Source organism: Paramormyrops kingsleyae, chromosome 5 (genome assembly GCF_048594095.1).
Source record: "Paramormyrops kingsleyae isolate MSU_618 chromosome 5, PKINGS_0.4, whole genome shotgun sequence".
NCBI classification, from domain to species: domain Eukaryota; kingdom Metazoa; phylum Chordata; class Actinopteri; order Osteoglossiformes; family Mormyridae; genus Paramormyrops; species Paramormyrops kingsleyae.
In genome coordinates, this window is record NC_132801.1 from 6,085,883 (window position 1) to 6,113,275 (window position 27,393).

Genomic DNA, 27,393 nt, shown 5'->3' on the forward strand with positions numbered 1-27,393 from the left:
GCCAGTTGAGGTGGTTTGGACATCTGGTGCGGATGCCTCCTGGGCGGGTACCCAGGGAGGTTTTCCATGCCTGTCCTACAGGGAGGAGGCCCCGAGGCAGGCCCAGGAATCGCTGGAGGGATTATATCTCTCGGCTGGCCTGGGAACGCCTCGGTGTCCCCCCCGAGGAGCTGGTGGGGTTAGCTGGGGAGAGGGAGGCCTGGGTGCCTCTACTGAAGCTGCTACCCCCGCGACCCGAACCCCGGACAAGCGGAAGATGATGGATGGATGGATGGATGGGTCTGTATAATGATTGTCTGAGCTTTGCTCCAGGCTCAGTCATGTTTGCTTTTGTTCTGGACAGGATGTACAGCTGCTATGAACCTCCCTGTAATGGATGCTAGATTTTTGGCTCTGAGCTGTATCTCACAACCTCAAGTCCACTGGAGTCTCCTTTCCTGGTCTGGTTCCACACTTCTTCTTGTATCCTGTGACCATCAGCCCTCCTCACTTGAGTCCTGCCTCACAGAACTTGTTCCACAGCCGTTTGACCCCTCAGAAGCCCAAAAATGTCTTTTGCTTTGGATAAAAGCAGCTGCTAAATAAACCAAGTATAAGTACATCTATGTCAAAACTTTATTAAAAATACATTCCATTGAGGGTGTTTTTTGAAGAATGCAGTTTATTGACATTTTCAAGTAAAGGAACTAAAAAAGATGAATTGTCCAGTTGAACAGTGTTATCAAAATAAAATGCAATCAATGCAGTTCCAGCCAGAACCAATAAGTGTCCTCAGAGTGACAGTAAATGCAGGCAGCAGAGGGACACAAATATCATAGTGATACCCATTTTAGACAGACTGTAGCAACTATGTTACATTTTTCTCGAGAATCATTGCCTGACTTATGTAATATGGCTGTTAAAGTTTAAAATATGACCAGTTTCATGCTTATATTTCATTCTATTTGTTGAAAACCGTAACTGATTTAGTAAAAGAATATAAGAAAATAACACTGTGCAACACACACCATAGATTAAATTTAAAAATCTATTCCTTATTGATGAATTTTAAAATGTTTTTAAGATTAGACACTTCTCAGTAGAATTTTGATTTATAAAAAAAGTCTTGTTATTATTTGTGGACTGCACGGGACATGAACTATTTGTTGACTTAGGCTTTACATATCAAATTAATCTGATTGTCATGTGACCACACCCACTATGCCTGTCAGAGGAGGATCCTGTACAAACCTGCCATAGCTTTTAAAGGAGCCAGTGTCAGTGTGTGACAGAGAGCAGCAGTCACTGGGACTCAGTGTGTACTTTACCTCAGTGCTCCTCCTTCTGTCCTGCAGCCATGAAGCTCCTACCAGCCCTGCTCACCCTCACAGCACTGGCTCTCTCAGGTCCCTGTCTCTCTCCTCTCTGTCTCTCTGCATGTTTCTTTGTGCTCATCTAAAACTCTGCTCTACCTCTTTATTTACAGGTGTGAAGGCTCAGATTGTAATGACTGATTCTGAACCAGTGCTGAAGAGACCAGGAGAATCACACAAACTGACATGTACAGCCTCTGGGTTCACATTCAGTAGCTCTTATATGCACTGGGTCAGACAGGCTCCTGGGAAGGGACCGGAGTGCATCGTTTGGATCAGCAATAGTGGTGGTACCACTTACTACTCCCAGTCTGTTCAGGGCAGATTCACCATCTCCAGAGACAACAGCAGGAACCAGCTGTATTTACAGATGAACAGCCTGAAAGCTGAAGACACGGCTGTGTACTACTGTGTCCCCGGCCCACCATATAATTCCGCCTATCGTGGTAAAGGCACGCAAGTCACTGTCACCAACGGTAAGTCCTCACTGTACCTTTATAATTCAATATCTTTTATTTTATTTGTTTCCTATGGATATAGATGGATCAGAGTAGAGCTGGGCGATATGGCCTAAAAATAATTAAAGTTATAAAATAATAAGATTTTTATCGATTTTCCCCTCCCCTACTCAAAATCAAACTACAGATGACAAAAATGGTTCAAAACAAGTTTTAACTTTATTTAGCTTTTTTTTACTTTAGAGTTAAAGTGCAATCTGACAAGCCATAAAAGATGCTTGTAAGTGAGATGGCAGACCACGCCATTGTAAACACTTTTAGAAACTTGTAAAAACTTTTAGAAAGCTTTCTCTATAGCTTATTTTCAAACTGGCAACAACACAATACGCCCTCAAACTTATAAATAAAAGTAATAAGTAATACTGTAATAATAATAGAAAAAAAACACACAATTTTATCATGTCGGCTTGGTATTAAGTAAATACTTTATGCCACTGGGCTTGACATAGTGCAAAAGAAAGCTTTTGAAAAATTGCCAGTGTTAAGAAAAATGAGGCACGTACTTCGGGTCTAAAACTTTTAGCATGTTAATGAATCCCAGCTTTTCCACAGTATGTATGGGCACCATGTCTTTTGCACTATACATCGCGACAGCGTTTGCTATCGTCTTCCATCGTGCCCGATTCTTATCATATGGCACATAGTTCGAAAATGTGTCAGGGACGATTGCTTGCTTAACTTTGTTTGTTGTGCTGGTGCTGCGGCTATTATCATTTCGCTGGGAGCGGCACTCCCACTCCGCTGCGTGCCTCTGCTTTACATGCTGGAATAAATTAGTCGCGTTACTTCCTTTGGTTGCAACAGTTTTTAAAGTCTTTGCAACGAGGACTTGTTTGGTCTGTGTCCGACCTAGCAAAACCGAACCAATTCCATATTACAGATGTACAGTAGCAACACTTTTCTTGTCAGCTTTCCCCCTGTCATTGCCATGTTGTTAGTGAATCTGCTACAGTGTTTGGGTGCGCCGCGCTAATTTACCCGTGAAGAATGGTGCGTCGCATTAGTTCCGCTTTTGGCACTCTTGTGTTAAAAAAGTAATAAAATCGATTTTCATGAAAACACATCGTCCTGAACTGTAAATTCCTATTAATCGATTAAATCGATTTATCGCCCAGCTCTAGATCAGAGTAATTTCTTGTTCTTTGTCAAGTCCCACAAACAGTCTTGGTGTTTGCGGTCTAACGGTCTACTTTGGGGAATAAGTGCAACAAATGTATTACTATTGATTTTATTCTTGTAGGGTTTAAAATAAATCAAATAACAACAGGCTTGTATGCACAGCTATGCCTGATATATGTTTTAAGATGCTTTTTAATGCTACGCTTAGCTGAATTATGTTTAAAATCGCACAAACAATAAAACTTTAAGTACAATAATTTACAGGGATAAATTATTTAAATGTACTGATTAGATTTTATTGCCCAGTTTCTCTCAGAATAACAAATAAAATAAATACTAAACTACACATAAAACAATAACAATAAAGGTGACTATTGATTAAGTACATTTAAAGCTACCTTTAATTTAAAATAAACAGATATTTTAAAGCTTCTAACGAAGGGAACATTTGTCTGATTTAAAAGAACAATAATTCAATAATTCAAGCTGAGAGTGGAAACCCACAGTGCATTTGCCAAACTGTCCAAAGCATCTTGAATTCTGGAAAATGAATAAGCGTTTTTGTTTGTTACCTCATTGAGTTTACCATAGTCCACAAATATATGGTTACAAATTAAGTGGGACCCTGCATTGTGCCATTTTAATAGGGCTAGGGCCACCTGTACCAAACCGGCATGTAGTTAGGTTGGCGCCCTAGATCACATCCCCCATTACTAAATACTGCCGCATTACACTGTTGAAGTGTAATTACAAGTGGAGTCAAAAGACTCTCTGTGGACCAACTGCCATCCACCCCCAGCTCCACCTGCTGCCCCCAGTCTCCTACGCTTTGTTCTGCTTTTACATCAGAGGAGAAGGTACCCAATTTCATGCCCAGTTTTAAGACCCTCAGTTACATTAATGACCCATACAGGTGCCACCCCTGGTCTCACTGCACACACCACCCGTGCCACACCGTTTGTACCACCATGTCTCAGGCAGATATCAATGGTAAGAGCAACATGTGCTAGTCGAATGTATTACTGACCCATACTTGGATAAAAAAAATCAGTATCCAGTTCAATCTCAAATGTAATATCAGCCATTAAAAACTCAGCCACAAGGGCCAAGGAGTCAAACTGACACATTGTCTGCCACTGTCCTACCACATGCACATCACTTCCACTGGCTGCTGAAGTTACCCTTTGGTATCTTATGAAATCTCTCTTCTCTTTTGTTAGCTGCTTCATTTGTTGAAAGAAAAATTAGAGGTTAGAAGGGTTGGGTGAACCATGGGATTGTTGTTTTGTTTTAGGCAAGAAGATGTTGTTGTGGGGATGTTGTTTGTTCTTGTGGACTCTTGAGAGGAACTGTGCTGGAGGGACCAGGCTGTGGAGCACCCTGACCTGGCATGCGTCAGGGGAATGGTCTTAGTAAAAAAGACAGGATACATCTGGTAGCTGAGAAGGGAAGCTGGGGCTTGTGAGGGAAGGTTGCCATGGTAACTGTGAAGCTGGGAGGGGAGAATCCTGTTTGCGATACTTTAAGTCATATTGTGATATCACCGGTACAATTGCATAATCACTATCAGTACAAACAATATAACAATAGAACAATAGGTAATCAGTTAATCAATAATATAATCATAATAAACACACAATAAACAAGGGAGGAGGTCATGAGACCACTGCAAAAAATTGTGTTTCAAATTTAAGATAAACTGCTTCTGTTTCTTGCCTAACTTCTTCTGCTACACCCAACAGTGTCTGCATTTGCTGACCATTGGGTAATTTTGCAGCCACACCTCATACCCTGGAATCCTGAACCACTGCTACACTTTCTAAGCTCCTAATAAACATCAATTCTGAAGCGAGATTAATGGCTTCTTCAAGGGTTTTTGGTTTAGCACTATGGAGGTTTATATGCAATTGTCCCATCGCAACATGCTCAACAGAGTGATCTCTGGGAAACATATCTGGGGCAGCATTATCAGCTAATGGATAAGCTTAAAAAATCAGCCAGTATCATGAACTTCGAATGTCTCTGGCAGCTTCATTCAGCAACCGTCAACGTGATAAAAAATTCTTCTTCACTATTGCATGGTTCAAGACATCTACTCAAGACATCTTTAAACTGGAAATAATTAGTGGGGTCCGTGCACGATAGCCCCACATGAAGTTCCCAGACCTGACCGGACAATAAATGGAACATGATTTTTTTGTTTTAATAGGTCATCCTAAACATTCACTGAACAGCAGCCAAACTGCACAAGCCAATCAGACCATTCAGGGCCACTACCTGCGAAGGTCTCGGCCATATATACTGGATGCGTTGCGGGTGATAAGGGTGCAGGTGTCTGCAGCTGATTCTCTGGAGGCACCACTGTGTTTTCATGGGGCATTATTTGCAATCTCTGGGTCCGACATAATTCACTCGGTCCCACCGGTGCCATCAGTGTTATGAACCCATGAACCCCCCAGTTATAACTGATGAAAGTTTCAACTGCCCCCCCCCCCCCCCTTTTGGTCAGACCAGAGGCTGCACATACACACAGAGGACATGACAGCACAGATGATTTTAAAAATATGCTTTATTAATAAACTACAAACCAGATCCTCCACTACAAAACAGGAGAGTCACAGGAGAATTCCCATGTACTTGTTCAGATACCCCCCTCCCCCCCAGGTCTTGTATCTCAACCGGAACAGTGACCACTGGGTTCACACTGCAGTGACTAAGGGTGGGGCGAATAACCAATTTCCCACACTCATGTATTGAGTCCCTGCAACGATTAACTATCTTCATGGGCTGTAGTTCTACCAACCGCGACCAACTCAACACAACACCAAACCATCCCAATGCCCCACTCCTCTCTCTCCTGAATTAACTCACTCCTCAGGTACACCTCATCACCAAGTACTCCTCCGTCATTCAGTGCGCCAGAGACACCAGCTGTCTGACATTTATCAGTACTTAGTGATGACATTTATCAGTAATCTTATATGTTCCTTCATTTCTCTCTTCCTCTCACAGCCCTGTCCAGTAGGTCCTATTTGGATGTGACCCTGAAGCCCCCAAGAGTAAAAGAGATGTTCATAGAAAACAAGGCTGTGCTGGAATGCATCATCACTGGACAGGATGAAGCAATAAAAGAAGCTGAAGTGACCTGGATGTTGGACAGTGTACAGGTCACAGATAAGATTACACAGACCGGTCCAGAAAAGGCAGATCAGCTCTTCAGAAAGAGCAGCATCCTGACTCTGGCAGCGAAGGACTGGGAAGGTGGCAAAACAGTGAAGTGCAGTGTGCAGCAGAAGGGTGGTCCTACTACCACAAAGACCCTCAGTTTTAGGCAAAAAGGTATATTTCACAATACCTTAATGTTTGACATGTTAAAATCAAAAATAGAAATATTTTTTATTTAAGATGAAATTCAGAGATCCAAAGAAAACTCACCTATATGTTTTTAAAAACTGATTTCAGGTACTATGAGACCTACAGTCTCCATCCAAACACCATCTCCTGAAGACCTTGATGGAAAAAGTGAATTCTTCCTGCTCTGCCTGGTAACAGGCTTCTATCCTAAGGAAATATACATCATGTGGCAAGTAGATGGGGGCCAGTATGAGGAGGGTGTTACTGGAGAGCCATTCTGGACTGGGGATAAATACTCGGTCACCAGTCTGTTTAAGGTATCAAAAGTGGACTGGGACAAAGGCACCAAGTACAACTGCAATGCTAGACACGCATCTCAAAAGGGAACACAGATACGTTCTCATCCTGTCTCCAAATTAACAGGTAATTCACTGGAATGTCCTGTATGACCTGAAGCTATCTATGTAAATGCCACTGCAAAACCATAATGAACAGAGAGCTGCAGCACATCTCCTTATACTCCATAGTCACTGGTGTCCTTATCTCATGTTGACATGAAACGATAAGTGCAGTTTTCAATGGTTAAATACTCTAACATTAGTTACAGACTGACTCAGGAAGTCCACTCTTGTAGGTTTTTTTGTTCACCCAGTATGATAAACCCTGACTTTGCTTACCTTCTGTGTTTTGTTTTTAGTCATTTTGTTACGTTTATTTTTTGAAAAGTCATAAATACAACTCAGAAATACCAAATAGAGCTAAATATCACAAGAAACACTCCTTATTATCTTATGTGTTCTATGAGTTTGACCATCTATCTTAAAAAAACACACTTTTCCAGTTAGATGGTCATGCACTTACAGAGCGTGAACCGGAATCAGACCGAGAGGTGTGAGACTGTAGTCACTGTAATTAATGGCTTAATGTTGGCTAAAACATTCTGGATGGATTTCTGTTATCTTTTGAAGACAGGGGATTATTTCCATTATATTCTGGCAATAAAGTACTTTTGAAGACAGGGGATTATTTCCATTATATTCTGGCAATAAAGTACCTTTAGAATGTCTTTGTACAAGATTTGAAGCTGGTTCTGATTGATATGAATAGTGTCTGAAGATCAGTCTGGCTGAATGACTGAGAACTTGAAACTGGCCTCCATGGCTCCTGTTGCTGCTCGTCTTATATGTTCCTCTGTTTCTCTCTCTCTTCCTCTCCCAGACCTGTCCTGCGGGCCCTGTTTGGATGTGACCCTGAAGCCCCCAAGAGTAAAAGAGATGTTCATAGAAAACAGGGCTGTGCTGCAATGCATCATCTCAGGAGAGGATGAGGCAGTGAAAGAAGCTGAAGTGACCTGGATGCTGGATGATGAACCAATAACAGACAGGAATAAGATACAGAATACAGTTCATTCCTTCAGGAGGAGCAGCATCCTGACTCTGGCAGAGAAGGACTGGGAAGGTGGCAAAACAGTGAAGTGCCGTGTGCAGAATAAGGGTGGTCCTACCATCACTAAGACCCTCAGTCTTGCACAAAAAGGTATATTTCAAAGTACACAGTCAGAGTTAAAATCTTAAACAGAATTACAGACACTCCTCACTTAATCACCGATTTCCGCTCCAACTATAGGTCGTTAAATGAATCGGGCGATAAGCGAGGAGCCGCCCCTTACCGATATTTCAAGCATGTTGTACTTTTCTTTAGGCAATGTTTTAATATAGTTTATTTGATTTTTATTAATAATTAATTTTAATATGTAATATAAATTTAAAGGGTAGTGCACTTCCGGTCCTGCCGCGAGTGTCAACGTTTCCAGTAGTAAAGTATCTGTCCGTCTGTCTATCTGCCGTAATAAACAGTGTGCTGCTACCGCTACGTCTTTCTCCGTAAATGTGACAGGTTAAAATTTATGAGTGAAACTGTAATAAACAAAACACAGGAAGATCTCTCATTTAGCACAGCAAACTTACAACAAGCCGGCCGATAAGAGCTCACGTTAATCATCAACCGAATTACAAACGAATGATATGCTAACATATATTGTCTTGTATCAGAAGTTAGCATCACTGCACTCCGATGAATCGCTGTTTCCTTCCTTTTGCACATTAGCAAACTAAAACAACACATATAAAATAATATCTTGTACATATTGACTAAGGTATGAAACAAGTAAAAACTTACAGCCATTGCTTTCGACGATGTAAAGAAAGTATAAGACACAGGCAAACTTTAACCTTGTGCACGTCTGGAGTTTAGAAACGCCGTGCGCAATACCGAGTGGTCGGAGAGTAAGTCCGGGCGGTCGTTAAACAGACAGGTTGTTAAGTCAGGAGTGTCTGTAATGTTTCTTAAGATTAAATTCATTGATGTAAAGAAAACTCACGAAAGTGTTTTTAACAACTGATTTCAGGATCTACGACACCTACAGTCTCCATCCAAACACCATCTCCTGAAGACCTTAATGGAAAAAGTGAATTCTTCCTGCTCTGCCTGGTAACAGGCTTCTATCCTGAGGAAATATATATCATGTGGGAAGTAAATGGGGGGAAGTATGAGGAGGGTATTACTGGAGAGCTACAGAAGACTGGGGATAAATACTCTGTCACCAGTCTGTTTAGGGTCTCAAAAGTGGACTGGGACAACGGCAACAGGTACAGCTGCAGCGCCAGACACGCATCTCAGGAGAGAAAGCAGATACCTGCAGTGAATCCTGTCTCCAAATTAACAGGTAATTCACTGGAATGTCCTGTATGACCTGAGCCTGTCTGTGTAAATGCCACTGAAAAACCACAATGAACAGAGAGCTGCAGCACATCTCTGTAGATGCCAGTGAATTTCCTTCTCCTGCATAGTCACTGGTGTCCTTATCTCATGTAGACATGAGAAGATCAGTGCAGTTTTCAATGGTTAAATACTCTAACATTAGTTACAGACTGACTCAGGACGTCCACTCCTGTAGGTTTTGTTCACCCAGTATGATAAACCCTGACTTTACTTACCTTCTGTATTTTGTTTTTAGACATTTTGTTACATTTATTTTTTGAAAAGTCATAAATACAACTGAGAAATACCAAACAGATCTAGAGATTACAAGAAATAGTCCTTATCTTATGTGTTCTATGAGTTTGACCATCAATCTTAAAAAGACACACTTTTCCAGTTAGATTGTCATGCACTTACAGAGCGTGAACAGGAATCAGACCTAGAGGTGTGAGACTGTAGTCACTGTAATTAATGGCTTAATGTTGGCTAAAACCAGCCTGGATGGATTTCTGTCATCTTTACAAGCCCAAGGATTATTTCCATTGTATTCTGGCAATAAAGTGCCTTTAGAATGTCTTTGTACAAGATTTGAAGCTGGTTCTGATTGATATGAATAGTGTCTGAAGATCAGTCTGGCTGAATGACTGAGATCATGACCCATGGAGGTCAGTTTCCTGTTACTGCTCATCTTATATGTTCCTCCATTTCTCTTTCTCTTCCTCTCCCAGCCCTGTCCAGTAGATCCAGTTTGGATGTGACACTAAAGCCCCCAAGAGTAAAAGAGATGTTCATAGAAAACAAAGCTGTGCTGGAATGCATCATCACAGGAGAGGATGAGGCAGTGAAAGAAGCTGAAGTGACCTGGATGCTGGACAGTGTACAGGTGACAGATAAGATTACACAGACCGCTCCAGAAAAGGCAGATCATCTCTTCAGAAGGAGCAGCAGACTGACTCTGGCAGTGAAGGACTGGCAAGGTGGCAAAACAGTGAAGTGCAGTGTGCAGAAGAAGGGTGGTCCTACTACCACAAAGACCCTCAGTTTTGGGCAAAAAGGTATATTTCACAATACACTTTCACAGTTAAAATCATAAATAGAAATATTTTTATTTAAGATGAAGTTCAGAGATGCAAAGAAAACTCACCTATATGTTTTTAACAACTGATTTCAGGTACAACGAAACCTACAGTCTCCATCCAAACACCATCTCCTAAAGACCTTGATAGAAAAAGTGAATTCTTCCTGCTCTGCCTGGTAACAGGCTTCAATCCTGAGGAAATATACATCATGTGGCAAGTAAATGAGACGCAGTATGAGGAGGGTATTACTGGAGAGCTACAGAAGACTGGGGATAAATACTCTGTCACCAGTCTGTTTAGGGTCTCAAAAGTGGACTGGGACAACGGCAACAGGTACAGCTGCAACGCCAGACACGCATCTAAAAAGGAAGCACAGATACCTTCTCATCCAGTCTCCAAATTAACAGGTAATTCACTGGAATGTCCTGTATGACCTGAGGCTATCTGTGTAAATGCCACTGAAAAAACACAATGAACAGAGAGCTGCAGCACATCTCTGTAGACACCATTGAGTTTCTTTGTTCTCCATAGTCACTGCTGTCCTTATCTCACGTAGACATGAAAAGATCAGTGCAGTTTTCAATGGTTAAATACTCTAACATTAGTTAGAGACTGACTCAGGAAGTCCACTCCTGTAGGTTTTTTTGTTCACCCAGTATGATAAACCCTGACTTTACTTACCTTCTGTATTTTGTTTTTAGACATTTTGTTACATTTATTTTTTGAAAAGTCATAAATACAACTGAGAAATACCAAACAGATCTAGAGATTACAAGAAATAGTCCTTATCTTATGTGTTCTATGAGTTTGACCATCAATCTTAAAAAGACACACTTTTCCAGTTAGATTGTCATGCACTTACAGAGCGTGAACAGGAATCAGACCTAGAGGTGTGAGACTGTAGTCACTGTAATTAATGGCTTAATGTTGGCTAAAACCAGACTGGATGGATTTCTGTCATCTTTACAAGCCCAAGGATTATTTCCATTGTATTCTGGCAATAAAGTGCCTTTAGAATGTCTTTGTACAAGATTTGAAGCTGGTTCTGATTGATATGAATAGTGTCTGAAGATCAGTCTGGCTGAATGACTGAGATCATGACCCATGGAGGTCAGTTTCCTGTTACTGCTCATCTTATATGTTCCTCCATTTCTCTTTCTCTTCCTCTCCCAGCCCTGTCCAGTAGGTCCAGGTTGGATGTGACCCTGAAGCCCCCAAGAGTAAAAGAGATGTTCATAGATAACAGGGCTGTGCTGGAATGCATCATCTCAGGAGAGGATGAGGCAGTAATAGAAGCTGAAGTGACCTGGATGCTGGACAGTGTACAGCTGACAGATAAGATTACACAGACCGCTCCAGAAAAGGCAGATCATCTCTTCAGAAAGAGCAGCATCCTGACTCTGGCAGCGAAGGACTGGGAAGGTGGCAAAACAGTGAAGTGCAGTGTGCAGCAGAAGGGTGGTCCTACTACCACAAAGACCCTCAGTTTTGGACAAAAAGGTATATTTTACAATACACTTTCACAGTTAAAATTATAAATAGAAATATTTTTTATTTAAGATGAAATTCAGAGATCCAAAGAAAACTCACCTATATGTTTTTAACAACTGATTTCAGGTACAACGAAACCTACAGTCTCAATCCAAACACCATCTCCTGAAGACCTTGATAGAAAAAGTGAATTCTTCCTGGTGTGCCTGGTAACAGGCTTTTATCCTGAGGAAATATACATCATGTGGCAAGTAAATGGGGGGCAGTATGAGGAGGGTATTACTGGAGAGCCACTGGAGACTGGGGATAAATACTCTGTCACCAGTCTGTTTAAGGTATCAAAATTGGACTGGGACAAAGGCAACAGGTACAGCTGCAACACCAGACACGCATCTCAGGAGGGGAAGCCCTACATGCATAATCATTCTGTGTCCAAGTCAGCGGGTAATTCACTGGAATGTCCTGTATGACCTGAGCCTGTCTGTGTAAATGCCACTGAAAAACCACAATGAACAGAAAGCTGCAGCACATCTTTGTAGATGCCACTGAGTTTCCTTATACTCCATAGTCACTGCTGTCCTAATCTCATGTATACATGAAAAGATCAGTGCATTTTTCAATGGTTCTGATATTCTGATATGTTAGACTGCCTCAGGAAGTCCACTGTTGTAATTTTGTGTTCACGCAGTATGATAATCCCCTGCTGTTTGCCTACTGTATTTTTTTTGGTCTTTTAAATTTAATATCTAATACAGTGGTACCTTGGTTTATGAGCATAATTCGTTCCGGAAACATGCTTGTAATCCAAAGCACTCGTATATCAAAGCGAATTTTCCCATTAGAAATAATGGAAACTCATATGATCCGTTCCACAACTCAGAAATATTTAATACAAAATATAAAGTAAAAATACATAAAACAAATTAACCTGCGCTTTACCTTTGAAATGAATCGTGGATGGTGTGAGGGAGATGAGAGAGGAGAAGAGGAGGGTTATTTTGTAGGACGACTTTCACTATAATTAACGGAATCACTGCTATCTGTTGGCTCACTAGAATCTTTTTCTGTTTGTGCGACTTTAACAAGGAACCCATCCAATGACAGCCTCTTTTGCCTCCTTTTCGATTTCGCAAAAATGTGGACATTGCATTGTTGTTAAACAGATTCATCGCTCGCACTGCTACGCCGTTATTCAGGTGGTGCTTTTCTACCAAATTTTGACTATACGAGTGAAACATGCTGACTGAGACTGAGCATGGGAGACGATTACCCACAATTACGTCGCGTGAGAAAGTGAAATACCATTGGTTCATTTGTGAGGACGTGCGCTTGGCGTCAAAACAAGAAGCGCACGCATGCGCTTTCTGTTTTGAAGCCGATCGCACGTAAAAACAAGAAAAACAAGGAGCGCATGTGTGCCATATGATTTTTGATGATACTTGACCCTCGTAAACCAGGGTCTTTTAGACAGTTATTTTCAGCAAACTACTCAAAAAAAGAACAATACAGTGGAACCTCGGATTATGAGCAAAGATGTTTAATAAATTTTGACTTGGAAACCAAGCAAGTCCTGTGGCCTGTACTACGAAGAGGGGTTACTGGCTTATCGGGGTAACTTGTCGGATTTAAGGTAGCACAGTTTAAATGGACTTCATATTCGTTCGCTTACATTTTGCCCAGACTACCTTAAATCCGATAAGGTAGTTTGAAAGGCAAGATTAGCAAAGCATTATTGTTTCTTACAGTTACTGTAAAGCAGATAAGGTAATATCATGTGAAATAATTTTTTTTTTCTGTATGCTTTTACTACAAAATACCCATATATAATATATTGCATATATTGTGTAAGTTTGGAGTTTAAAACAGCCATATCCTTCATTAAATTGGAAAAAAAACTGTGAGCAGGTTTTGTCTAATATCTGTTAATGATATTTATGGTTTCCTGTGATGTCATTCTGTCATATCTGAGTGACATGTTCCTCCTCCTGATGTTCACTGTGTCTGTCTCTGTCCATAATGATGTCATCATTCGTCTGCTCCCAGTGTTACGGCTTATTGTCTCACTGCTTGGAGATGCAAATCTCAGATGGCCTGAAGGTCCTCTTAAACCACCTCATGTCACTGGAATACTGTCAGTCATCTATGTGGCATATAAATAACAGTCACTGCATAAGAGATTACAGACTCAGTCATTTATTCCATTAAGGAGAAGCAGGGGGTTTGACTTAATTTCTTTACGATTGAATGAGGTGGTCAAGATCATTCTTGTTTACTATCAACCTAAACGTAGCATATTAATTCTCCCACGTCAGTATTTTGTACCATACATGCTACACTCAAATCACACAGCAGTTACACTTTTATACTACAACTGAAAATGACTCTATTGTATCATCGTTTCTCAGTTCAGTATTTACATGCTACAGTACCTGCCAGCACACTATAATTCTCAGTCGACCAGGGCTGCCACTGTAACTGTGCTGATGATTTGTTTCATCCTGTCATCTGGTTTTTAATGTCTTCATTTCAAGCTTTCTCTTATTTAGTGACTGGCGATGGGTTGGTGCCCCATCCTGGGTCATTTCCTGCTTTGTGCCCATAGTTTCTGGATCCACATGACCCTGCATAGGACAAGCAGTGATAGAAGATGGATGGATGGATGGATGGATGGATGTAAAACTATTTTGAACCAGCTTGTACAGCATATTTAAACAGTGAAATGTTTCCAGACCCATGTGACCCTGTAGTGAAATATGTAAAAATCCATAATTTACTTTAAATTAAGTACTTCATGTACTTTAAGGGGACTAGGATAATAAAACATTTCTATACAATTTTAGTAGCATGTAAAAGATTAGAAATGATCTTTGCAACATGTTCACCAGCAGACCTTGCCATGTTTACGCTCACGCTGACAGACTGTTCCTCTGCGTCGTCTCTGGCGTGTGGCTCAGTGCCTTAGGACTCATGATCAGAAACTCAGCAGCTCCAAAAGCCTGGCTAACAGAGCGATGCCACTGTTGGGCACCTGGAGCACTTTAATCTCAATTTGGCCCTTAATCCCAATTAGCCCTTTAATCACAATTTAATACTGCACTGTGACCGCAAACTTGCTCTCACCCATCTGTGTGTCTCATGGAAGGAAAAATGAAATGAATAGAGTATATTTATTGTATACACCTAATCATAATAAATGGTAACATATATACTTTGTTTTATATTTGAAACGTCATACAAAAAAAAAAAATTACAGTGGTTATCATTCTTAATAATAGACATAATCTTCATCCATCCATCTTCTTACTGGTTATGCTGGTCAAAGTCTCATGGAGTTTTGTTTTCTTTCTCCAAATTTAAAAGCAGAATTTCTTACATTTACTCTTTATTTGTGAAATTTCTCCCAGTATTTCATCATCAGAGCAGCTTATGAAGGGAAGTATGACCATTTGTGTTTAATAAGCTAAGAGGCTCCTTCAATCCCCGAGAGAGGTAAACAAATTCACCCACCTACCCTTCTTATAAATGTATCTAACACAGAGACTTCACCATCAAATCAGCCAAAGACTTTGTGTTACAATGGAAGCTTTGAGAGTCCTGATACTTGTAATGCCTATATTTTCATGTAAGAGCACTCTACTATACAGATCATACTATACTATACAGATATACTAAACAGACATTTTACATCAAACTTTAATAATTTGATATTTCCTCTGTTCCTATGTACTTTTATATGCTGTTTAACAGCATAGTAGTGTCAAATAATTCAGTATAAAACTGATTTCAGATATTGTAAAAAACACTTTCAAAGAGCCTGCAATAAAATTTGTCATTTAGTCAGAAAATAAGAGAGAAAATAATGAAAACAATTTGTGCAGTTCCAATACGAGCCAGAAGGTGTCCTCAGTTTCAAAGCATAATCAGGCAGTATGAAGACAGAAGACACATTGGGATTACTGGCATGCTGCAATATGTATTACATTCAGAAACTCTTCATCAAAGACAAGTGTAAAAATATATTTTGAATATTATAGATATGTGTTCTTTAATGTCCCATTAGTCTTGTGTGGCTCAGTAGGTGAGGGCACTGCTGCTGTGGTCAGACCAGACCAGCTTCGCATCCCAGATTCATCACAGTGAAGCTATTATTGGAACCTCAAGCAAAGACCCCAAACCCTAATTGCTCCTCAGACTGACTGACCCTGTTTCTCAGTTGTATGTCACTCTGGATAATAGTTTCTGTTAAATATCTGTATTATATGCCTTGTAATCTATTCATTTCTGAGAGAAACAACAAAAAGCACATTTAACATAATTTGATATTAAAACTAATATATAATAATGGTTTTAAAAGGTTCCTTCTATAGTTACACAAACAAACACACACAAACACATTTCATCAGGACAATCAATTTCAATCAATCATATTGTGCAGCGATTTATTTTTAATATTAGTCTGTAATGGTAGTTTCTAAAGATTAATCTGTTTTGCATATAACCATATTCTGCCCCGTCATGCATCCCTCCCCCAAACGCAGGAGTATTCAGTGCAAACCTGCCACAGCTTTTAAAGGAGCCAGTGTCAGTGTGTGACAGAGAGCAGCAGTCACTGGGACTCAGTGTGTACTTTACCTCAGTGCTCCTCCCTCTGTCCTGCAGCCATGAAGCTCCTACCAGCCCTGCTCACCCTCACAGCACTGGCTCTCTCAGGTCCCTGTCTCTCTCCTCTCTGTCTCTCTTTCTCTCTGCATCTTTCTTTGTGCTCATCTAAAAGTCTGCTCTACCTCTTTATTTACAGGTGTGAAGGCTCAGATTGTACTGACTGAGTCTGAACCAGTGGTGAAGAGACCAGGAGAATCACACAAACTGACATGTACAGCCTCTGGGTTCACATTCAGTAGCTATTATATGGGCTGGATCAGACAGGCTCCTGGGAAGGGACTGGAGTGGATCGCGTATATCGGCACTTACAGTTCCCCGATCTACTATTCCCAGTCTGTTCAGGGCAGATTCACCATCTCCAGAGACGACTCAAACAGCAGGATGTACCTGCAGATGAACAGCCTGAAAGCTGAAGACACTGCAGTGTATTACTGTGCTTGAGAGACACAGTGAGAGAAGTCAAGCCTGCACTCTGACAATAACACTCCCTTTGTGTTTATACTGCAAGTTAATACCACAAGTGCCATTAGGGATTTCTGGCTAATTATGGAACCCATGCAGTTATATAAGAACATAAGAACATATGTAGAGAAAGATACAGTAGAAGTTACTGTGTTCAGGATTTTTCAACACAGACATTTAACTTAAACACTTTCCACCTGCATGGACAGAATTGCTTCAGTGTTTGGAAAGACGCGCAGAGGGTGTTTGTGCACCTATATCACCACTAATGGTCTACAAATGCTGCAGTTGTCACAAGCCACTGCTCACCAAACTTTGTAATGTTAAAGTACTGACCTTTCTTATGACTGTGTATTATGGTGTAGAACCATCTCTGAGCAGGAAACTGTATATTCGGGTCTTTTTTATTTTGTATTTTCATTGTTGCTGAGAACCATAGCAACATGCAGACCATCCTCCTCAAATTCTACCAACATGTTCCTACTAGAGGGGAAAGGAAACCGGACATCCCGTTTATTAATGAAACAATGGTGATTATTAAATTTGAAATTCAAAAGAATGAAGGGTGTTTTTAAAATGTGAAAACTAGATAATAAAAGCCAAGGGAAGCATACAGTAAATGGCAGAGCATGAACATATAATAATTACACAAACATCATACACTAATACCTAAAATTGTATCTAACTGTATTTGCATACATAATTATACATAATCAGAAAGAAACCTGTTTTAGAACCTGTTTACAAACAGCCTTTATTATATTTACAGACCTTTTCTCTGTCCACACACAGGGCGCTGTGGCTTGGGGTTATGACTCTGTACCAGTGATTGGAAGGTCACCAGTTAGCTGACAGTCGGTTGGCTGACAGACTGATGCCACCGTTGGGCATCCTGAGCAAAGCTCTTGCTTTCAGTTGCTTCAGAGGTGCTGGACATTGGCCAACCCTGCACTGTCACCCCATACTGGGTCTTACCTGTGTCTGTGTGTCACATGGGGAAAAAGATGAAAACAGTAAAAAATCTTTCTTCTACACACACAATCATATTTAAAGTAAACATACTTATGCAAAGATTCACTGAGCTCCAGTTGTGTCTATTGTGACTGAATAACTGATAGTCAGTTACATTTCTGTAGCATGAACTGCATCATCTGAGATTTATTCTCAGCATTAAAGATTGTGTTCAGTAAGTACAAAAGAGGCATGAAGCACAAGAAAAAGCTCTTCTGATTCAGCTTTGGGGGGGGCTATAGTGCCCCCTCACTAATTTCAGATGAACCCTTAGTGATTTTGTTGTGAACCCGGCACTGAAATGAAATCAAATACTTCAATTTAGCAAACTGAACAAATGAATGAGGTCAGTCCTTATGCTTTGCAGTGCTGGTCACATGAAATCATAAGTTCAAATTTTCACATAATTTTTCAAGCTAAAAAAAAGCAGGAATAGCATTGGTCTTCAATACAGCAGATTGATTTTTAAATATTAGCAAGGAACAGGGGTGTCGCGAGGGCTTTAGCCCCTCTGAAACGCTCTCTAGTCCCCCCCAAATAAATGTACACTAATATGGGCGTGGCTGCAGGTAGGCGTGGCATGAGCAGTGACCACTGAAATGGATCGTTTGCCCACCCAAGAAAGTCAGACTTATTTCCATTTTAATTAAATGACTAAATCACCGCTGCCACCCCCACCAGCCTCTGGTCGCCATCCCCACCCCCCTCTGGTCGCCACCCCCACTCCCCTCTGGTCGCCACCCCCACCCCCCTCTGGTCACCACCCCCACCAGCCTCTAGTCGCCACCCCCACCAGTTTAAGCCGCTGTCATTTCCATCAGGCCCCCATAATAAAGGCTTCGCCTCCTTTTCATAAACCTCCAGTGAAGCTCTGGGCAAGAAACTATGTAAGAAACTTACACTGAAAAGTGTCACAGATTAATTACTTCATGTGGATCATATTTTACATTAATACATTGTTTAACAAGCATTCTGTTGTAAAGCTTAGAAGAAAATCTGACATAGTTCCACAAAAAAGACCATAAATATTTATTCAAATATGTTTATTTAAATATTTATTTATACATAGACTTCAGTGCACTGGTGCATGACAATGTGTCCCAACAGGATGCACCTGTTTGATGAAGAAAAAAAGCCCATTATTTTAGCATTTAGACAAGTTTGCAATGAAGAAAATGTGTCTAACACCATTAGCACTGACTGTAAATGACTTAAATCAGAATTAGGGGCATTTAAATATCTGTTCACCTCCAACACATCAGCTGCTGGAAAATGCTACTCATGCTACTCATCATAGAGAAACTGAGATCCACCCCCCGGCCCCCAAAAAGCTTTTTCATGTACCACTGTTAATTTATGATACATTTTTCGGAAGAACATTACCTTCTCTCTCTCTCTATCTCTCTATCTCTCTCTCTTTGTAGATGTTCTCAAAAAGAGTTTCACTTCTGGCAATTATCTCGGCACTGACCTCAGGAGATTCTCATGCAAATCACACCCACTGCCTACTTATGCCATAGAGATTCCGTCCTGAATCAGGCTGTATCTCCCCACATCAAGGATGGCAGACAAGCTCCCGCTGCTTCTGCTCTTACTTGGTCTCCCTAGTAAGAAGAAATATTTCCTGTTTCACATCAAAAATGTTTGACGTTCCTCATTCAAAAACAATGTGTTCATCTGATTATTGTTTTGCTCTGTGTATTTTTTATAGGTGTAATATGTGAAGGTCTGGAGTCCATTCCATCAAATCCAGTACTACAGGAGCCTGGGACAATTCTCAGTCTCTCCTGTAAGGGGTCTGGATTTAATTTTGGAAGCTATGGCATGCACTGGATAAGACAACCTGCTGGGAAGCCCCTGGAGTGGATGGGGGTTATCTGGTATGATGCCAGTAAAACTGTTTATGCAAAGAGTGTGGAGGGACGGATAGAAATCACCAGGGACAACGGCAACAGCATGGTGTATCTGAAACTGTCTGCTCTGAAAGCTGAAGACACATCTGTGTATTACTGTGCTGGATACACAGTGTCACATGTGTGTGGCTTAGCTGTACAAAAAGATCACGGATTGTTGAAAAGCACTCAGCAAATTTCAGACATTCTGGAGACACTGTGAGCATTAGGCTCAGAACAAGCTGTCATTCCGAACATGTACTCTATGAAATATATTGTTGTACATGTAGCTGAGTGGAGAAACTCTCCCAGTTTCCATATTTAATATATTGGGGTAGTATCCCCAAAACGCTGCTGAATAGGGGCGGCTACTATCACTTTAAGAGCTCTCCAAGCTTTTCGCGTTTCACGCGATAACGCGGGATTTTGGGGCTGAAGAACATGGCGTGGCGCTTCGGCATGCCTACACGGTATAACTCTGGCAGGTGCGCAGGGGTAATCTGGGTCATACAGGGGACGGGAATTAACCAGTTTATAAGAGCTGTTGAGGGATCCCTGGTGGAGATCAAACCACGGACGTATTTATTTTGGGTCGTACTCATGGGCGTAAATCCCGGGGGGGACGGAGGGGACATGTCCCCCCCTATCCGAGGGTTGTCCCCCCAAAAAATATTATAAAAAAAAAAATCGCACTATCTATTGTGAAAAATATATGTATGTATACGTAAAATAATTCTGTAAGTAGAAAGAAGAACAAACGGAAAAAATGCATTTAAGAAACAGTTGAGTTCCCCCTCCCCTTCCTCACAGTGGTTTGGCCAACTGCCTGCTTTCCCAGTTCATCTCACCTACTCTACACACACGAATCAGGTGTGTGGCTGCGGCTCAATTAATGTTGTTCTCCAGTAAGTAGGGTATTTTATTCACTTTAAATAAAGCGATTCTCTTTACTGTAATGTGCAAACTCATTCATAAATTAGTTGCGGCAAAAATGTTGATTACCGATGTAATTTTCCATGAATCTGCTATATTAGCGATTAAAGTATTAATTATCTAGTTAACGTTAGCTTGTTTACAATAGCTTGTTGCATAGTGCACTGCAACTAACACGCCAAAGCCGTTTCCCATGCATTGTTTTATTTGTGACGACTTGGCATAATGTTAACTTAACATTAACGCCCACAATTAGCATATTTAGCTGTGCATTTACTAAATGAGCACTGTGCTACGTCCGAACTGACCCCACTGTATTTTTTTGTATAATCAATTTCTGTTATGCATTTAAACAGTCATGTTTAAATTTTATTGTATGTTGGTGGCTTGACTGTAAACAACATAACAAACAATGCAATAAATAGTTTTGAAGAAAAGTCTGCTTTGTCATTGAACCTGAGAAAAACTTTGAAAATAACCATAATGACGCAGTCTCCATGCTACAATAATAATGATAGAAGCAAAGTTTTTCATTGTGGGGACATAAGAACATAAGAACTATACAAACGAGAGGAGGCCATTCGGCCCATCGAGCTCGCTTGGGGAGAACTTAACTAATAGCTCAGAGTTGTTAAAATCTTATCTAGCTCTGATTTAAAGGAACCCAAGGATTCAGCTTGCACTACGTTATCAGGAAGACTATTCCATACTCTGACTACACGCTGTGTAAAGAAGTGCTTCCTTAAATCCAGTTTGAAATGTTCTCCCGCTAATTTCCACCTACTGTATGGCCACGAGTTCTTGTATTTGAACTAATGCTGAAGTAACTATTCGGTTGAACAGCACCCAAACCTGTTAGAATCTTATAGACCTGGATCATGTCCCCCCTCAGTCTCCTTTGCTTGAGGCTGAACAGATTTAGCTCAACTAACCTTTCCTCGTATGACATTCCACTAAGACCCGGAATCATTCTTGTGGACCTACGCTGCACCTTTTCTAAGGCCGCAATGTCCTTTTTAAGATATGGCGATCAAACCTGCACACAATATTCTAGGTGAGGTCTCACCAAGGAATTGTATAATCTTAGCATTACCTCCCTTGATAAAAGCATTCCTTTAGAAACACAATTGGTGCTGAAAGCCTCGGGTCCAAGTGCCGGTCATCCTTTTCATTGTGTTGGTCTCGGTCGCTGTGTGCGTCTCCATCCATCCCCTACTGAAAAGGGGAAAAAGGCCAGGACAGGAGAATGCAAAACTGATATTTTTATACTTTTACAAAATCTTTGATAAAATCATGACTTTTATAGTCCTGATATAATGTGTATAGAGCTGCTCAGTTTAATTTGAATGCCAGGATAAAAAGCTTTAAGATGATAAGAAAAAGAAATTAATTTCAAAGAGTGTTTAATATAATTCCTGTGGTTTGTAGCAGGGGTGATTCTAGGATTTGGGTTGATATTTTCATCTAACGAAATATGGGATGCCAATTTGTACAAAAAGTGAAAAATAATTTTTCAGATGGGCTGTGCAACAAATAAGCTGAAAGGGGGTAGAATCACCTCTGGTCTGTAGACACAGAACGATTTTCAAAGAAAAAACAGTTACTGCAGTTCCAGCAGAAACCACAAGATATCCTCAGTGTGACAGTAAATGCAGGCAGCAGAGAGACACAAATATCAGACTGAGACCTATTTTAGATAGACTGTAGCAGCTGTATTGCTTTTATAAACCGCTATTGTGAATCATGCCAAAATGATGTAATATATATATATATATATATATATATATATATATATATATATATATATTTATATATTTATTTATATATTTATTTATATATATACTTATCATGAATTTCCTACAAACTCCTTCAAACAACAAACTTTCAATCAAAACAATAAATTCATTAAAAATCTAAAAGCATGTAATGTTCAATCATATACTATTATATCCAGCAGTACACGTTAACATCAATGTATGAATGTAAATAGTTTAACACTTACATTATATTTCATTCTATTAAAATCTGAGTAAATGACTTGGTAAAAAATTAAGAAAATAACATTTTACCTTTGCACAACACACTATAACATAAATTATTCAGTCTACATATATAGACTATATATATATATATATATATATATACACACATACTATTACCTATTAATGCATGCTAAAATACTTACATTAATGTTGTATTTTGGATTCTACAGAAAGTGTGTGATTATCGCTTGTAGACTGAATTGCACAGAGCATGTCCTCAGTTTGTATAATAAGACTTTTCATAGTAAATTCATCTCTTTATCATGTGACCATTTTCCCCCCATTACCCGCCCCACGCCCATCAGAGGAGGATCCTGTACAAACCTGCCACAGCTTTTAAAGGAGCCAGTGTCAGTGTGTGACAGAGAGCAGCAGTCACTGGGACTCAGTGTGTACTTTACCTCAGTGCTCCTCCCTCTGTCCTGCAGCCATGAAGCTCCTACCAGCCCTGCTCACCCTCACAGCACTGGCTCTCTCAGGTCCCTGTCTCTCTCCTCTCTGTCTCTCTTTCTCTCTGCATGTTTCTTTGTGCTCATCTAAAAGTCTGCTCTACCTCTTTATTTACAGGTGTGAAGGCTCAGATTGTACTGACTGAGTCTGAACCAGTGGTGAAGAGACCAGGAGAATCACACAAACTGACATGTACAGCCTCTGGCTTCACATTCAGTAGCTATAGCATGAGCTGGGTCAGACAGGCTCCTGGGATGGGACTGGAGTGGATCGCTTATTTCAGCAGTGATGGTAGTAGCACTTACTACTCCAAGTCCTTTCAGGGCAGATTCACCATCTCCAGAGACAACGGCAAGAACCAGCTGTATTTACAGATGAACAGCCTGAAAGCTGAAGACACAGCTGTGTACTACTGTGCCAGATACTCACAGTGATGGGGGCTGTGGGGAAGCCATACAAATACTACTTCCTCATAGAGAATAAGGATGTCTAATTTTTATATTTTAATCAAATTCACAAGCTTTAATTCTCTTTTCACTTTTAAATATACAAATATAATTTATGAGTAATTCTATCATGTGAAATTCTTTATTCTTTAAGTATAATGGAAGAACTGTTACCCTTGGTCAGACATGAGGAATCAGCATGTGAGATTGGCCAGAAAGAGCTGATCATGTTATCATTGATGTAACTTCCTAGGGTAAATAAGCACCGTAAACAAGAAGCATACAGAAAGAGCCAAGGCAGGTCACCACCTGCTGAGAAACCTGGGAGATACAGGTATTCAGTGCTGATAGTAACTGAGCTTCTGATAAGCAGGGGCTCCACTCCTCAGGTCACACTGTGTGACCCAGGGGCAGAAGGTAGAACACAAACAGGAACCTAGTAAAACAAGCTAAGGAACAAGCAGCAGAAACTAAAGCTTGTTTCTGAACTGAGAGCCAACCTAGACTGCATATATACATCATCTAATGCCTTAGCCTGGTCTGGGTCATGGGGAGACTTGGAGACTCAGGCAGCACAGGATACAGATCAGGGATACATCGTGGACAGGATGCCAGTCCATCACAGAGCACATAGACACACTCACAGTCATGCACTATGGGCAATTGTGAGACGCCAGCTAGCCAAACTGCAACCATAGATGGTACCCATTGAATCTCCATGCTACACAAACTATCTGTTTAGCCTTGAGCAAAGGAGACTAAGGGGGACATGATCCAGGTATATAAGATTCTAACAGGTCTGGATGCTGTTCAGCCAAATGGCTATTTCAGTATTAGTTAAATACTAGAACAAGTGGAAATTATAAGTGGAAATTAGCGGGAGAACATTTTAAAATGAATTTGAGGAAGCACTTTTTTACACAGCATGTAGTTAGAGTATGGAATAGTCTTCCTGTTAGTGTAGCGGAAGCTAAAACCCTGGATTACTTTAAATCAGAGCTAGATAAGATTTTAACAACTCTGAGCTATTAGTCAAGTTCTCCCCAAACGAGCTTGATGGGCCGAATGGCCTCCTCTCGTTTGTAAATTTCTTATGTTCTTATGTTGTAAATTTCTTATGTTCTTAACTCATACAGACACATCTACATCTCAAACTCCTAAGGTACTTTGTTTCTTTTATCCAGAAAGTTTAGTTAATCTGCCTTCCCTGTTTGGAAGGTAAGATATTTACTGCTACAATTTAGCTTAAGAACCAATTGCTACTGGTTATAAAGAATCTTAAAAATCTGATACTGGTGTCCATTGTGCTAGTATTACAATAACTGGTGTGGAAAACAGCATATTTATAGTAAATGAACACAATTTCCTGAAAATGTTTCTTTTTTGCAGACCCTCACCATGTGGGGGCGCCAGAGCCCCTTATGGAGGGAAGTACAGTATGACCATCTGTGTTTATGAAGACACTTCCACACTCCCTCAGCGAGACAAACAAGTGCATCCATCTGAGCTTCATATAAATCAGCTTCCCCTAAACATGCAGGCTTTACCCACAGCTGAATGACAATAGGAGGCCTAATACTTTTAATGCCTTTGTTTTCATATAAGATAACAGTGCTTGCATTTGATTGTTTACATAGAGTTTATTTTGTACTTGAATGCTTCTGATTTCTTAAGTTAAGTAGGTTTATTGCCATTTCAGCCATATACACAGTACACAGTGAAACAAAATATTGTTCCTCCAGGACTGTGGAGCTACAAGAACTACAAAAACAGAAACAACACAAGACTACTTAAGTGCAGGCAGGACAAAATTATACAGTGCAAGGAGAGCAAAGAGAGAGAGAGTGCAAGACAAACACAAGAGCAACGATACAGTATTACAAGAGCAGACAAACATAGCAGCTGACAAAAGCAGTAACTACTAGTTTGAGGTAATGTAGTATCATTACAGACACTGTATTCTAGCATGTATGTGTCTGTAAGTTCCATATAGTGTTACATACTGTGTCTGTTACGGTATTCTGCAGTATTGATATTTTGTAAAATTACAGGTGTACTGTACAATATTATACTAGTGTCAGAGCTTGGTTCGCATGGTCGGCAGAAAGTCGGACTCGTTTCCGGTGAGGGTTGGACTCCATCAGGGCTGCCTTTTGTCACAGATTCTGTTCATAGCTTTTATGGACAGAATTTCTAGGCGCCGCCAGGCGATTGAGGGTGTCCGGTTTGGTGACCTCAGGATTAGGTCTCTGCTTTTTGCAGATGATGTGGTTCTGTTGGCCTCATCGGACCGTGACCTTCGGCTCTCACTGGGACAGTTCGCAGCTGAGTGTGAAGCAGCTGGGATGAGAATCAGCACCTCCAAACCTGAGACCATGGTCTTCAGCCGGAAAAGGGTAGAATGCTCTCTCCGGGTCGGGAGTGGGGTCCTCCCCCAAGTGGAGGAGTTTAAGAATCTCGGGGTCTTGTTCACGAGTGAGGGAAGGATGGAGCGGGAGATCGACAGGCGGATCGGTGCGTGTCCGCATTGATGCGGGCGCTGCATCGGTCTGTCGTGGTGAAGAAGGAGCTGAACCAAAAGGCAAAGCTCTCGATTTACCAGTCGATCTACGTTCCTACCCTCACCTATGGTCACGAGCTGTGGGTAGTGACCGAAAGAACGAGATCGCGAGTGCAAGCGGTCGAAATTAGTTTCCTCCGCAGGGTGGCTGGCTCTCCCTTAGAGACTATGTCTCTCAGCTGGCCTGGGAACACCTCGGGATTCCCCCGGAGGAGCTTGATGAAGTGGCCGGGGAGAGGGAAGTCTGGATTATATCCAGCAGTACACGTTAACATCACGCTGCCCCCGCGACCCGACCTCGGATAAGCAGTAGATAATGGATGGATAGATGGATGGATTAATATTGCCAAAAAACTGCGTCACTCACAAAGTATGTCTGACAACAACATTCTGAGTAAATTTCTTAATCGGCATTAAAAAATACATGGCATAAATGTGACAGAATCTTTGTTGACCAGTGTTATCAAAGTAAAAAGCAATCAGTGCAGTTCCAGCAGGAACCAGAAGATGTCCTCAGTGTGACAGTAACTGCAGGCAGCGCAGGGATTCATAAATATCAGACTCATGCTTATTTTCAATAGACTGTAGCAACTATAAATTGTATATCTTTTGGTGAATCATTACTTAAATTATGTAATATGGTTATTAAAGTTTAAAAATATGAATAATTTTGTATTGTATTCTATCATTCTGTTAAAAACTGAATAACTGGCATTGTAAAAAAATAAGAAATGACCATGTTAAACTTGCACAAGACTGAATAAAAGAAATGTACAACATAGTTTTACGTATTAATGCATTTTAAAAGAGATTTACATTGCAGTAATACTTAAAATGGGATTTTGAATGCAACAAAAAGTGTGATTATTGCTTGTGTGCTCTGTTGCAGAAAGATAATGTTTGAACATATAATACATCTACCTCAATGTTCAGGCAAATTAATCTGTTCATCACCCATCCCCCACCCCGCATGCCTGCCAGAGGAGGATCTATTGCAAACCTGCCACAGCTTTTAAAGGAGCCAGTGTCAGTGTGTGACAGAGAGCAGCAGTCACTGGGACTCAGTGTGTACTTTACCTCAGTGCTCCTCCCTCTGTCCTGCAGACATGAAGCTCCTACCAGCCCTGCTCACCCTCACAGCACTGGCTCTCTCAGGTCCCTGTCTCTCTCCTCTCTGTCTCTTTTTCTCTCTGCATCTTTCTTTGTGCTCATCTAAAAGTCTGCTCTATCTCTTTATTTACAGGTGTGAAGGCTCAGATTGT

At 40.7% G+C, this 27,393-nt stretch overlaps 1 protein-coding gene and 1 long non-coding RNA gene across 2 annotated transcripts; one reads left to right on the plus strand and one right to left on the minus strand.

Annotated features, from left to right (window-relative positions):
- The first annotated feature begins 1,451 nt into the window (after positions 1 to 1,451).
- On the plus strand, positions 1,452 to 13,850 carry LOC111842004 (immunoglobulin epsilon heavy chain-like). The gene is made up of 9 exons (XM_072711965.1): positions 1,452 to 1,828; positions 6,002 to 6,328; positions 6,452 to 6,766; positions 7,562 to 7,879; positions 8,751 to 9,068; positions 9,832 to 10,158; positions 10,275 to 10,589; positions 11,356 to 11,682; positions 11,800 to 13,850. Exons 1-9 carry the CDS (start codon positions 1,486 to 1,488, stop codon positions 12,141 to 12,143), a joined length of 2,934 nt encoding a protein of 977 aa, XP_072568066.1. The 5' UTR covers positions 1,452 to 1,485; the 3' UTR covers positions 12,144 to 13,850.
- Positions 13,851 to 18,661: 4,811 nt separating this feature from the next.
- On the minus strand, positions 18,662 to 22,894 carry LOC140590834 (uncharacterized). Its single transcript, XR_011991681.1, has 3 exons — positions 22,819 to 22,894; positions 21,727 to 21,848; positions 18,662 to 19,412 (listed from the first exon to the last, which is right to left on the minus strand). It is a non-coding gene; the product is annotated as an uncharacterized lncRNA (long non-coding RNA).
- Between the last annotated feature and the right edge of the window lie 4,499 nt (positions 22,895 to 27,393).

Bases quoted from the DNA above. Each gene is read 5' to 3' on its own strand.
- LOC111842004 (XM_072711965.1), top strand. From the start codon at position 1,486: ATGACTGATTCTGAACCAGTGCTGAAGAGACCAGGAGAATCACACAAA. The intron at 9,069-9,831 runs GTAATTCACTGG...TTCCTCTCCCAG, and splicing joins TCCTGTCTCCAAATTAACAG to CCCTGTCCAGTAGATCCAGT. The intron at 11,683-11,799 runs GTATATTTTACA...AACTGATTTCAG, and splicing joins CCTCAGTTTTGGACAAAAAG to GTACAACGAAACCTACAGTC.